The following is a 13694-nucleotide window of genomic DNA, read 5'->3' as shown; positions in this document are numbered from 1 at the left end:
AGAGTGCACAAAAGCAGGGGGAGAGGCAGGTACAGGGAGAAGCAGGCTCCCCGCTGAGCAGGGAGCCCGATGTGGGACTTGATCCCAGGACCCTGGGATCATGACCTAAGCCAAAAACAGACGCTTAACCAACTGAGCCACCCAGATGTCCCTCCCCCCACCTTTTTTTTAAGACTCATTTGAGAGAGAGGGCACACGGGCATGGGGGAGACAGAGAGGGAGAATCTCAAGCAGACTCTCTGCTGAGCGTGGAGCCCCGACAAGGTCTCGATCTCAGGACCCTGAGATCATGAGCCAAAATCAAGAGTCAGACACTTAACCGACTGAGCCACTCAGGCACCCCTCATGTCCCTTCTTGATTCATTTTCTTCCTAGTTCTTATCACCATCTGACATACTATATATTTAACTTACTTCTTATGTTGTTGTCAACAACCTACCCTGACCCCAACCTATCCTGACCCCATCAGCATTTGAGTTCTACAGGGAAAAGGTCTTTATCTGTTTTGATCAATGCTACATTCCCAATGCCCAGAAGAGTACTACTACACAGTAGATTCTCAATAAATAACTGAATAAAATGAAAGAATGAATATATCTAATTCTCAACCCTCTAGGACGATTAGCATCATCTCCCTTTTATACATCAGAAAACTAACTCTCTGACAAATAAATAAAACCTTTAAAAAAAGAAAAAAAGAAAGATGCCCAGGTGGCTCAGTCGGTTAAGTGTCTGCCTTCGGCTCGGGTCATGATCCCAGGGTCCTGGGATTGAGCCCCGCAACAGGCTCCCTGCTCAGCAGGGAGCCTACTTCTCCCTCTCTCTCTGCCTGCTGCTCCCCCTGATTGTGCTCTCTCTCTCTTTCTGACAATAAATAAATAAAATTTAAAAAAAAATAAAAGAAAGAAAGAAAATTGAAGTGTAGTAAGTAATTAATTTGACCAAACTCATACAGCTAGAAAGTGGAGCCATGAAAATTCTAAGTGAGATCATCTGATTCCGAAGTCCGGGCACATAATTGCTAGCTGTCTTTAAGTGAATCCAGAGCTTGCTCTTCTGCCAGCCCTCTCCTTTTCCTTCTAGCTGACCCTCTAATTACTTTAGTTGTAGTGTTACTTATGATAATTTATATAAGCTATTTAACATTGTCTAATTACCATTCAGTACAATGATGGTTGTGCATAATCAAACTATCAAAACTGTATTTGTAGAAACGTTTACACTAACATCTTTATTGTATAGCAATCTGCCATTTGAAAGAGTCATACATAGAGATGTATAGGTAGGTTTTTTATCCTTACAACAAACCTACTTTACCTAACCCTGGGTTTTTATGACAAATTCTTCATCTAACCCACAGCTTGAAGAATCAAGTTCTTTATGTGTTATTAACCTGTTAAGGACTTAAGAACAAGTTGTCCTGAAACTATCAGTATTCAAACTAAAGAATGGAGGTTACCACCTCAACCAGAGCCTCAGCCTCCTAGCAACACATTCATCTAACTATAAATGAAGCAGGAAAAAAAAAAAAAGAGGGGCTCTTGGCTGGCTCTGTTGGTAGAGCAGGAAACTCTTGATCTCAGGGTCATGAGTTCAAGCCCCGCACTGGGCAAAGAGCTTACATTTAAAAAAAAAAAGAAGTAGGCTCTTCTTCAACTGATTAAGCACAAACAGTTTTCAATATCCATACAACCTCCCCGTGTACACTAAGTGTATGCACACTCCTCTGTGGGTCTTGCAGTCTGGGGTAAATGCCCAGAGTTGGCAGTGCGCTACAGTTAAATGCAGAAAGAGAGACAGAAATATATACATATGTATGTAAAAGAAGTAACTGGAATACCTTTTGGTACCTCAGTGTCACTATCTGCTTCTGAGTCAGAGGCAATTGCATTCTTGCGTTTCATTCGTAAAACTTCATCTTCACTATCACTGCCTCTTGCAGATTCTGTAAGAGTAGAATTAGAGGTTCTTCATAATCACAGTCATTTCTTAGCTTTGAATTATGTGCTTTAAAAGCAACCCTAGGGATAAACAAACTGTGGTATAGCCATGCAATGGTAAATTACTCAGTAACAAATACGAAGGAACTATGGATACGTGTAACAATTTGGAAGAATCTCAAATGCATAATGCTAAGTGAAACAAGTCTAAATGAAAGAAAAAAGGCTACATACTATATGATTTCATTTTTCTGATGACATTCTCAAAAGAAACAAAACTACTGTGATAAAACAGATCAGGAGATGTCAGGGGATGGGGTGGAAAAAGGATGTGACTACAAAAGGGACAGAATGAGGGAGTTTTTTAGAGTGACAGAACTATTCTGTGGTGGTGATTACACAAACATAGGCATTAACATTAATAGAACTGTACATACACATACAGACTGTAGTTAATTTAAAACTAAAACTCATTAAAGGAACATTGGTTTCTATAAGCAGAAAAATTTGATAGAATGAGAAAAGTAGTACTAAACTTATGACCAAATTTATAGGACTCATTACAAAAAAAAAGAAAAAAGAGGTAAAAATATTGCAATGGAAGAGACAAATACAGTTTACCCTTGAACAACATGGGGAGTAGGCGCACAGACCCCCCACCAAACACCCAGAGTCAAAAATCCATGTTTGACTCCCCCAAAACAACTACTTATACCCTACTATTGACTGGAAGCCTTCCCGATAACATAAATAATAGATATTTTATATCTGTATTACACATTGTATTCTTACAATAAAGTAAGCTAGAAAAAAAGAAAATATTAAGGAAATCATAAAAGTACATTTACAGTAATGTACTGCATTTAATGAAAAAAATCCACATATAAGTGGACCCACATAGTTCAAACCCATGTTGTTCAAGGGTCAATTGTATAAACATATCTCTGGATGGTACAATTGTTTATCTAATTGTAAACTTTAAGAAAATCACTGTCCATCTAGGTAAGAGTTAAGCAGAATGCCCAGCTATAAGATTCCCTACCATAACCCTAGTCTTATGTTACTCTGCTAGTATTGGGAAGTAATGCATGAGCCTTAATGATTCTGCTACCAGTAAAAATAACTCTACCCAGAACCAGTTATTGAATACTTATTGTAGCCCAGTAGTCTAGATAGATCTATATCCATCTCTCCAAATTTTCTGGCCTCCTCTCCTAAATAATGCCAAAATGTGGTCTTGAAAGCTATCCTGTGAGGTAAGTATTACAGGGTTAAAGACTTCCTCCCCCATATATAAGCTAAGATAGGATCAATATGTAATTATAATCAGTCACCTATGGAAATGAAACAATCCAAGAATTACTTGAAGAAGAATTCTAACCTAATCAAGATTACTTCTACAATACAAAGAAATAAGACCTCTAAATTTCTTTAATATTCTATATGAAGAATGTGTTAACTTGAGAATAGTGTAAATGGACATTATAAAAAGGGTACAAGAAGCCAAAGTTTGGCTACGTGTTTCCTGTAGTCTCTAAGGAATGAATATTCTGACCCAAGCACATCTCTCTAGGAGGATGCATGTATCAAGCTACATAGCACACTGAGGTCAGCCAGCCATGTTTTCATTTTCTGGATGTTATACTTCCCAGGCAACCTCCTGATACTATCATTTGGCATCCAATGTCAATTTTCCCCAAAGGCAAGAGAGAAATAACTGATCCTCCTGAAACAAATAATTCTGCAATTTGATTTTTATAAATTAGTTTGTTATGCATTTGATTAGTCTGAGTGAACTCCTTGGAGCCTAATTACCTCTGGATGATCAAATTTTGGATCTCAAAAAACTGAGCTGAAACATGGTATTTACACCTCAGTACAGCTACCCTATGGAGACGTTTCATAGGCATTGGTTTTTTTCCCCAAGCAAATCTATTCTCACCTGAGGCATGCTTCTCAGTTATCCACCAAAATGGAACCAACTCTATTCATTATCTAGCTACTCAAGCACCATATATCTTTCTCTTAGGCTGTCCTCTTTTTTTTCTTCTTGACCTATCAATTAACAAATGAAGGGGGTAGAAATAATAAATGCATTACAAAAAATTTTTTAAAGCAAAATGTACACTTAGAAAAGACTGAAATGGAGGGATAGAAGAGAAAAACAGGGCACTAAAGGTGGGAAGGCAGAAAGAATAAATGGGCCACTGCTGCATCTGGGTGCTTCTACTAAACCATTCTGGCTCTCCTAAATGCATTACCTGATTTATGATCCTGCTCCTCTTCATCATCTGAATGCCTGTGTTCTTCATCTGAGGCCTGTGGCCTTTCATCATCAGAATTTTGCATTTTCTCCTCATCAGACATCTGTGGCCGTTCTTCATCATCAGAATTTTGTTTCTCATCATCATTATCAGAAGCTGCGGGCCGTTCATCCTCAGAATTAGCCTTCTCCTCCTCAGACAGTTGTCTCTCATCATCTGAAAGCTGAGGCCTGTCCTCATCATCTGTGTTCTGCATCTTCTCATCATCATCAGAATTCTGCAGCTTATCTTCATCAGATCCTTGTGCCCTCTCCTCATCATCTGAATTTTGCATCTTTTCATCATCTGACTGGTCACTTTTATCTTCTCTGTCCCATTTTTCATCATCTGAATGTGCTTTTTCAGAACCTTCTGCTTCTGAGTGATGGCTCCCTCCATCTGACCTATGACCTTCATCTTCATCATCATTATGGGCTTCTGATCCACTATGCTGATCTACATCTGAGGGGTCATTGTCTTCACGGTCAGAATGCTCAGAAGCTTCTGATCTATTGTCTGATCTTTCAGACTGATTATCACTCCCACTGTGATGTGAAGCTCCCTCATCCTCACTGTCATCTCCAAACAGTTCCTTATTACTTGGCTTTCCTGAATCACCCCTTTCATCTTGATCGCTTTCACTTCCAGAGGCATTACTGCCAGAGGCAACATTCTCTTGATCAGAATCCGAGTCTGATCCAGAATCAGAATCTATGAGATCACAAACACAGGGTGATGTCAGTGAAAAAGGCAGAGTAAAGAACACCAAAAGTCAATCTCAACATAAAATGAACTTAAAAACATGTAAAAACTGTCAGAATCAATTTTCTCTCTACTCAGGAAACTAACCAAAAGTTGCAGCAACTGGGGGAATGCTTAACAAGAAAAACCAGCTGAATCTCAGTAAAACTTCAAGGTGTTTTAACTTACCCCATTCCTCCACCTCAACCCCCAGCTCCATAATGCCTTAAAGACAGCCCACATTTCTGGTACATGAACCACTACTAGAAGGAGGCACCTCATTCACAAAGAACCATGGTTGTTAATTTTGATCTGCTTGGTGGATCACTGAAGGACTGGCTCAAAGGGCTGACTTAAGCTCACTTAGAACTTTCTCAGGGCTGAGGCAATTACCTTGGAATGTTTGTCAAAAACATTTATAGGTGAATGTATTAGTTGCCTCTGCCTGGGACAATGGATAGTAGTTGGGGCAAGTAATAAACTAAAAAGCTTGGGAGGAAAGGCTGGAGAATTACATAATATGGGGAGTAAAGGCTTTTAAAAGCTCTCACATATTACTAGAGATCTGGAAGGCCACACACTTGCCCGGGGCTGTGCACATGCTCAGGAAAGAATTGAGAGGGCACTAAGCTCTCACTTCTGGCTGACCTTCAGGCTCTGCACAAGCAAGAAATGAAGGCAAAAACAGGTTGTAAACTGCCTCTCTGCAAAGACTGGGAAGTTTTTTGTTTTGTCTTTTTTTTTTTATTATTGTTTTTGATTCTAGGCATTTAAGGAAATCTCTGTCCAATCACAAGTTGACCACTAAGTTAATAGGACAGATTTTAGTGGCCACACACAACAAAGATCGTGGACTTTACTGAATTAATTTAAAAGAATCACTAAACAAGAACTACTATAACAAACAGCAACAACAAATCCTGAGGAGGGGAGAATGTGATTTCCTGAGTTGCCACATTATAATACTCAAAATGGCCAGTTATTAACAAAAAAGGAGGGGCGCCTGGGTGGCTCAGTCGTTAAGCATCTACCTTCGGCTCGGGTCATGATCGCAGGGTCCTGGGATCGAGCCCTACATCGGGCTCCCTGCTGGGCGGGAAGCCTGCTTCTCCTCTCCCTCTCCCCCTGCTTGTGTTCCCTCTCTCGCTGTGTCTCTCTCTGTCAAATAAATAAATCAAATCTTTTTTTAAAAAAAAGTATAAAGAAATGTAAAGAAACAAGGAAGTATGGCCTATACGTATGAAAAAAAGGCTAGAAATTGTCCCTGAAGAAGCCCAGACAATGAAAATGTTTTACCAGATAAAGAATATCAATAAAAAGACAGATATTTAAAAAAAAAAAAAAAAAAGATTATTTTAAAAGAGCCAAATAGAAATTCTGGAGTTGAAAAATACAATAAATGAAGTGAAAATTTCACTAAAGGAGCTAAACAGCAGATGTAAGCAGGGAGAAGAATCAGCAAACTTTAAAACAGGTCAATTAAGATCAAAGGAGGAACAGAAGAGAAAAAAATTAAGAAAAATGAATAAAATCTAAAAGATTTGTGGGATACCATCAAGTGTACCAACATATACATAATGGGAGTCCCAGAAGAACAGGGGCAGAAAGATTATTTGAAGAAATAATGGCCAGATACATCCCAAATGTGATGAAAGACATTCAAGAAACTCAGTGAATGTCAAATAGGATAAAGTTAAAGAGATCCACACCCATATACTTCATTATCAAACTGTTACACACACACACACAAAATGCTGAAAGCATCAAAAGAAGCAACTTGTCCCATACAAGGAATCCTGGATAACAATGATTTCTCATCAGAAACCATGACATATTCAAAGTGCTGAAAGAAAGACTGTCAACCAAGAATTCTATTCCCAGCAAAACTATACTTCAGAATGAAAGTGCTATGAGTGACATAAGAAGAAATAGATAAATTGGACTTCTTCAAAAAGAAAACCTTCTATTCAACAAAAGACATCATCGAGAAACTGAAAAAACAATCAAAAGAATGGGGGGAAATATTTGCAAACCATGTATCTGCTAACTGTCTAGTATCCAGAATATATAAAGAATATTTACAACTCAACAACAAAAAGGCAACGCAATTAAAAAATGGACAGAAGACTTGAAATGACATTTCTCCAAAGTAATATATACAAATGGCCAATGAGCACATGAGAAGTTGCTCCACATCATTAGCCATTAGGAAATGCAAATTGAAACCACAATGAGATACCACTTGACACCAAGAGGGATGGCTACATTAAAAAAAGAAAAAATGTGGAGGTGCCTGGGTGGCCCAGTCGGTTTAGGGTCCAACCCTTGATCTCAACTCAGGTCTTGATCTCAGGGTGGTGAGTTCAAACCCTGTGTCGGGCTCCATGCTGGGCATGGAGGCTACTTAAAAAGAAAAAAAAAAGTAAACTCAGTGTTGCTGAGGATGTGAAAAACATGAAACTCTCAAACATTGCTGGTAGTACCGTAAAATGGTCCAGCTGCTGTGGAAAATGGTTTACTTACTTGTTCCTCAAAAAGTTAAACAAAGAATTACCATAGGACTCAGCAACTCCACCCCTATGTATATACTCAAGAAAACTGAAAACAGGCACTCAAATATTTGTACACAAATGTTCATAGCAGCACTATTCAGTCAAAAGATGGAAACATTGTAAATATCACAGAATTGCTCACTTTAAAATGGTAATTTTATGTTATATGAATTTCACCTCAATAAAAACAAATTTGCAAAATTAAGACATTCCCAGATAAACAAAAACAGTTGGTTGCTAGTAGGCCTGCCTCCTAAAGGAAACCCTCCTAGCTGAAATAAAAGGACAGTAATTTGAATCCACATGAGGAAATAAACAACAACAGTAAAGGTAACTAAAAAGGTAATTATAAAAGTCAACATCAATGTATTTCTGGTAACTCCTTTTTTAATTAGGTTTAAAACATAGTAACATAAAACAATTATAAAACCACATTACTGGGAAGACAATGTATAAAGATGTAATCTGTGACAATAACATAAGGGCAAGAGAGAATGAGCTATGTAGAAAAAAATGTTTCTGTATACTACTAAACTTAAGTAGGTATTAATTAAAAATAGATTATTATAAATTAAGATGTTATCACCAAAGTAACTAAGAAAACTAAAAACTATACAAAAAATAAATAAATAAACAGGAAGGAAATCAACAGGACCCTAAAAGACAGTCTTAAAAGATGAAATCATATAGGAACTGAGGAACAAAAAAAGATATGACACATAGAAAATAGCAAAACGGGGGCACCTGAGTGGCTCAGTCAGTTAAGCGTCTGCCTTTGGCTCGGGTCATGATCCCAGAGTCCTGGGATCCAGCCCCACATCGGGCTCCCTGCTCTGCAGGAAGTCTGTTTCTCCCTCTCCCTCTGCCCGCTTGTGCTCTCTCAAAAAAGTAAAGAAAATCTTAAGAAAAACATAGCAAAATGGCATAAGTCCTTATCAGTAATCATTTTAAATGGGAATGGATTAACTTCAATGAGAAGGCAGAAATTGGCAGAATTTTAAAAATGATCCATCTATGCTTTCTACAAGGGTTTCACTTTAGAACCACATACCCAAATTGGTTGAAAGTGAAAAGATGAAAAAAGATATTTCATGTAAATAATGACCAAAAGAGAGCTATAGTAGTCATACTAATATTAGACAAAATCTTTTTTTTTTTAAAGATTTTATTTATTTATTTGACAGAGAGAGAGACAGTGAGAGAGGGAACACAAGCAGGGGGAGCGGGAGAGGGAGAAGCAGGGGGAGCGGGAGAGGGAGAAGCATGCCTCCCGCTGAGCAGGGAGCCCGATGCAGGGCTAAAAAAAAAAAAAAAAAAGAGGGGCGCCTGGGTGGCTCAATCCTTGGGTGTCTGCCTTCAGCTCGGGTCATGATCCCGGGGTTCTGGGATCGAGCCCCGCATCGGGTTCCCTGCTCCACGGGAAGCCTGCTTCTCCCTCTCCCACTCCCCCTGCTTGTGTTCCCTCTCTTGCCGTGTCTCTCTCTGTCAAATAAATAAAATCTTTAAAAAAAGAAAAAATCCAACAAAGAAATGCCTGGGACCAGATGGTTTCACTGGTGAATCCTATCAAATGTTTAAAGAATTAATGCCTATCCTCAAAGTCTCCCAAAAACTTGAAGCAAAAGGAACACTTAACTTATTCTTTGAGACCAGCATTACCCTGATACCAAAGTCAGGCAGGATGTCACACAAAAAGAAAACTACAGACCAATACCTCTTATGAATACAAATGCTAAAATACTAAACAAAATACTAGGAAACTGAACCCAGCAGCACATTAAAAGGATATACACCATGACCAAGTGGGAGTTATCCTAGGAATACAATGGTGGTTCAACATTAATATGACCATACTAACAGAATAAAGGAAAGTGAGCATCTTAATTGATGCAGAAAAGGCATTTGACAAAATCCAACACCCTTTCATGATAAAACTACTCAACAGATTAGGAACAGAAGGGAATTTCCTCAACCTGATAAAAGGCATCTACAAAAACCCACAGCTAACATATGTAATTGTGATAGCACGGATGCTTTCTCCCTAAGATCAGGAACAAGACTAGGATGTCCATTCTCACCACTTCTATTCAACATTGTACACAAAGTTGTAGCTGGGGCAATTAGGCAAGAAAAAGAAATAAAACTACCCAAATTAGAAAGGAAAAGGTAAAATGATCTCTATTTGTAGATGACATGATCTTATATGCAGAAAATCCTAAAGAATGCACACACACAAAAAACAATTACAGCTAATACAGTCAGCAAGGTTGCAAGGTACAAGACTGATGAACAAAAATCAGTTGTATTTCTATACATTAGCAATGAACAATCCAAATATGAAATTAGGGTAACAAATTTGCCTACAATAGTATCCAAAAGAATAAAATACTTAGGAATAAATTTAACTCAGGAGGTGCAAGACTTAAACAATTAAAGCTACAAAACATTGTTGAAAGAAATTAAAGACACCTGGCACAATTGCACATAGAAACACGCTGGGCCTAGGTAGAGATTCTACCTATTGTTATGGCAAGAAATTTGTCAGGTGTAGTTATTTTCCACAACTCTCTTAGTTATTATCTCTGTCATTGAATAATGAAATATGCTAGGCCTAACCGGAATTACCCTGTCACATCCATACTACCTTCAAGACCAATAGCAACCTTCGAGGACAGATTTGGAAGTAAATCCTATCATATCCTATTACCTAATGATAACATGGAAGAAAGCAGCAACAGACTCACAAGAAAGTAAAACATGAAGCCCAGAGAAGCAACCGCCTCCATACGTCACTACCCATACACTGAGTTTGCAATAGGAAAGCAATGCAGGGTACACTTACTAAACTACTGCTTCTACCCATCCAACTATTTATCAAATATGTATTAAACATCCGTCTAAGCTGGTGGGGCAAGAGGAGACAATCTTTTCATCATTCTATCCCCAACACCTAGCAAAGTAACTGGAACATAATATGGGGATCAATAAGTATTTATTGAATGAACAATTTCATGATAGTGAGTCATGGGAGAGTTCACATGGAACCGTGCCTTGAAAGGCAAAAGGGAGACAAAAATGAGGGGAAAATGAAAACCTTAACAAAGATAATGGAACAAGAGTATACAGGACTCTATACTTCCAGACTCATCCTGACTAGAACCTCCTGGACGCGCATCTCCATAGAGCCCTCACTTTACATTTCCACCTAATGCTCCCTTCACTACACTCTTTAAAAACAAAACAAAACAAACAAAAAAACAATAAATTGGAGTTAGAGGAAAAAAGAGCAACCTCAATAACGTACTTTGCTAAGGAAAAAAGATAGGTTACTTTGAGCCTGGAAGGTTGCAAGAATTCTGAACTTGGTCTTGGGGCGCTTTCTCACTTCAAATAACTCTCATTCATATCTCAAACTCAAACTATCTACAGTCCTTGTGCCAGGAATATTTCCATGCACCAATTACCATTCATTTCATCAACAAATCCTTTATCTCTCCTCTCCAAACACTGATCCCATACGCTCTCCAGTCTAATACCATAGACTTAAGAAATTCCAGTTTCTGCACAGGCTCTCAGAAGACACATTGTCTCCGGTGCGTAATGCCTATGTACAGTCCTATCGCGGTATCCTGCCAGTCTTCCTCACCCAGACATTTCAAACTCCGCATCACGCTACACTCTGGTTTCAATCAAGTGGCTTTTCCCAACCCCTCTGTAAATTCATCCATCCCAGCCCCATATTCCCGAGCACCTAATGTCCATTCATTCACAAACAGCTCTTACTTGCGCTAGCCTCTGCAAGACAGGACAGAGCTGGACCCCAAGGTTCCTACGCGGGCTGCGCAGGCTCGCCCGCGCCGCCACCCCTGCCCCGCGCCCCCCTCCTCCCCACACGCTCCCAGGCACCGCATGCTCCACGGACACCAAGAACCCCGAGGCTCACACTGTCTGTCCCTCCATTCCCGCCAGCCCTGGGAGGCTGGTACCGCCGGGAGTGCAGGGGGCGCTGAGGAAGGAGTGGAGGAAGCGGCACCACTGGTCCGCAGTGCCTGAGGGTTCGCAGACCCGGAACTGGACCGCCGTCGGGCTCCCGCCGCAGAAGCCCCTACACGCACCCCCTCCCCTGAAGCCCAACCGATCCCACCTTTACGCTCAGCATCGCTGTCGGCGTCGCTCCCGAAGAGGTCCTCCATATCCGCCATTGCCCCGCACGTCTGCCGCTGCCTCGGCTGGGGGCGGCTCCGCGACTGCTTTTACGGCACGGAACCAACGAAACGCGACAGTGTCGCAAAGATTCGCTAAAAGCTTCCTTTCCTTCTGTGACCTGTTTTCCCCTGCAATTGAAACCTATACTTGTGCACTGTTATACGTCTACACAGGGGACAAATCCTGCCCTTTCCGTCGATATCTGTTTCTGTTTGCAAGGACTCTCGCCGAGGGTGGGGCGTCCCCCGTCTGGGTGTCCGCGGAGTGGGTGGTGCTTGAGGCTCTCGGCTGAAGGGCCTCAGACCGAGTCAAACCTGCCACGAGTCAGGCCTGAAGTCCTTTGTTTCATATTGACCAGCTGTTCTCAAATGGTTGAGAGCTCCAAAGCGCTTCTCGTGTAGGTTATATCTATTGCTATTTACCGTGTTAGTAATTAAAGCAATTAATTATATTCATATATTAAATTTAAATTCAAAGTGTTCAAATAACAAACATTAACATGAATAGCATTTTAAAATTTTAAATGACTATATTGTTTCCCAAACCAAAAAATAAGAAGAGTGGAATCGTTTTATATCTTTAATGCCTGATTCTAAAGAAGACCGCTCCATTCTCATAGCTGCTTCTACATTAAATCTGCTGAGAAAGGTTTTGGTTGAAGCATTTGGATGAAGAAAATCTGGCCTCATACAGATATGTACGTAATTAAGGAGAGGGAGGATCTCTCAGACTCCTTGAAAGGGTCTTCCTCGGACCGCTTTTTGACAACTGCAACTTTAGAGCAGTGTATCTCAAACAAATTTTCCATCTTAACCCAGTACACACTTAATGTATAAAATGAAATAAGTATTTCACAAAACAGTACTTCCTTTACCGCTAAAATACAGTCTGAGATTTACTATTCTCTCTTATTCTATTTCAGCTTTTGTTTTGGTTCTAATGCCCGCAAGCGGTACGCCCACTAAATGCTCTCATGTTTTACTAATGGATTGCAAACTGGAGCTAGAAAAACCCTGTTCAGAGGATTCCATTGTATTTATTTTGCTGGCAAAAGTTTTATTTTGGTAGGAAGTGTGGCTATCATTGTACGTTATAAAATCAGACCGTAAGAGAATTTTCACAATAGTGCTAGGTAAACCCTCTTGCTTCATAGAAGCTTAAAGAAATGAAGTGACTTGCTCATGTTAAAGATCAGGTCTTTTTTAGAAAGCTTACATTTTGGTTTTTAAAAATGTACATCTTGTGTTAAATTATTATTTTATTAGTCTCATATAAGAGTTTTGATGTTGGACAGGCAACAATGGATTTTTAGTTTGGAGATTATGAGATAAAATTTTGTTGCAAATAAGAGTGCCTGACAGGGTTCAAATTGGCAAGAGGTTGGACCTGGTATGTTATCAATCCTAGAGCTGTTGTGTATAAAGTGGAAAATGTAAGACTGGGTAGATGGGATCACTTTAAAACTTTCAGGAATACTGGAAAAATAAGTATTCTATTTGATTGTGATTCAATTTCATTTTCATTCAGAGTACTATCTTTGAAAAGTGCACTTATTAAATCTCACCAAATTGAATTATAGTGAGGCCTACTGAATCACCATGCCTATATTTATGATTAACAGAATTTGTGTTTATTTCATATGAATACTGCAAAACAAATAACTTCTGGTTCTTTAATTTTTTTTGTTGTTTTTGTTATACCTTATCCTGATCATTGTTCTTCTATTCATTGTCTTTCTTCATACAGAATACAATATATTCAGTTAGATTTCAGCCAAATCAATCACAATCGATGTACTGCTTGCCTGAGGCTACACTCAGGTCACTTTCATTGATGTTTAGAGTATTAAAATAATCTTTCCACTTACTACCAAAGACAGAGAAGTTCATCCTACTGGGTTTGTGTTTGATTAATTTAAATTTGGGTGTTAAGATTATCTCTTGATTTGCTCC

The 13694-nt window shown here is 39.3% G+C and overlaps 1 protein-coding gene across 1 annotated transcript in view; it reads right to left on the bottom strand.

The window, feature by feature from the left end:
- LEO1 (LEO1 component of Paf1/RNA polymerase II complex) overlaps positions 1-11810 on the bottom strand; it is a 34829-nt gene extending 23019 nt beyond the window's left edge. The window contains exons 1-3 of the mRNA XM_036116625.2: positions 11681-11810; positions 4202-4954; positions 1841-1945 (exon numbers count right to left, since the gene is read on the bottom strand). Coding sequence (XP_035972518.1) covers positions 1841-1945; positions 4202-4954; positions 11681-11738 — 916 coding nt within the window. The 5' untranslated portion in view covers positions 11739-11810. The remainder of the gene's footprint in view (positions 1-1840; positions 1946-4201; positions 4955-11680) is intronic.
- Between the last annotated feature and the right edge of the window lie 1884 nt (positions 11811-13694).

This window comes from Halichoerus grypus, chromosome 8 (genome assembly GCF_964656455.1).
Source record: "Halichoerus grypus chromosome 8, mHalGry1.hap1.1, whole genome shotgun sequence".
NCBI lineage: Eukaryota > Metazoa > Chordata > Mammalia > Carnivora > Phocidae > Halichoerus > Halichoerus grypus.
This window is presented reverse-complemented; position numbering and strand designations above follow the sequence as displayed.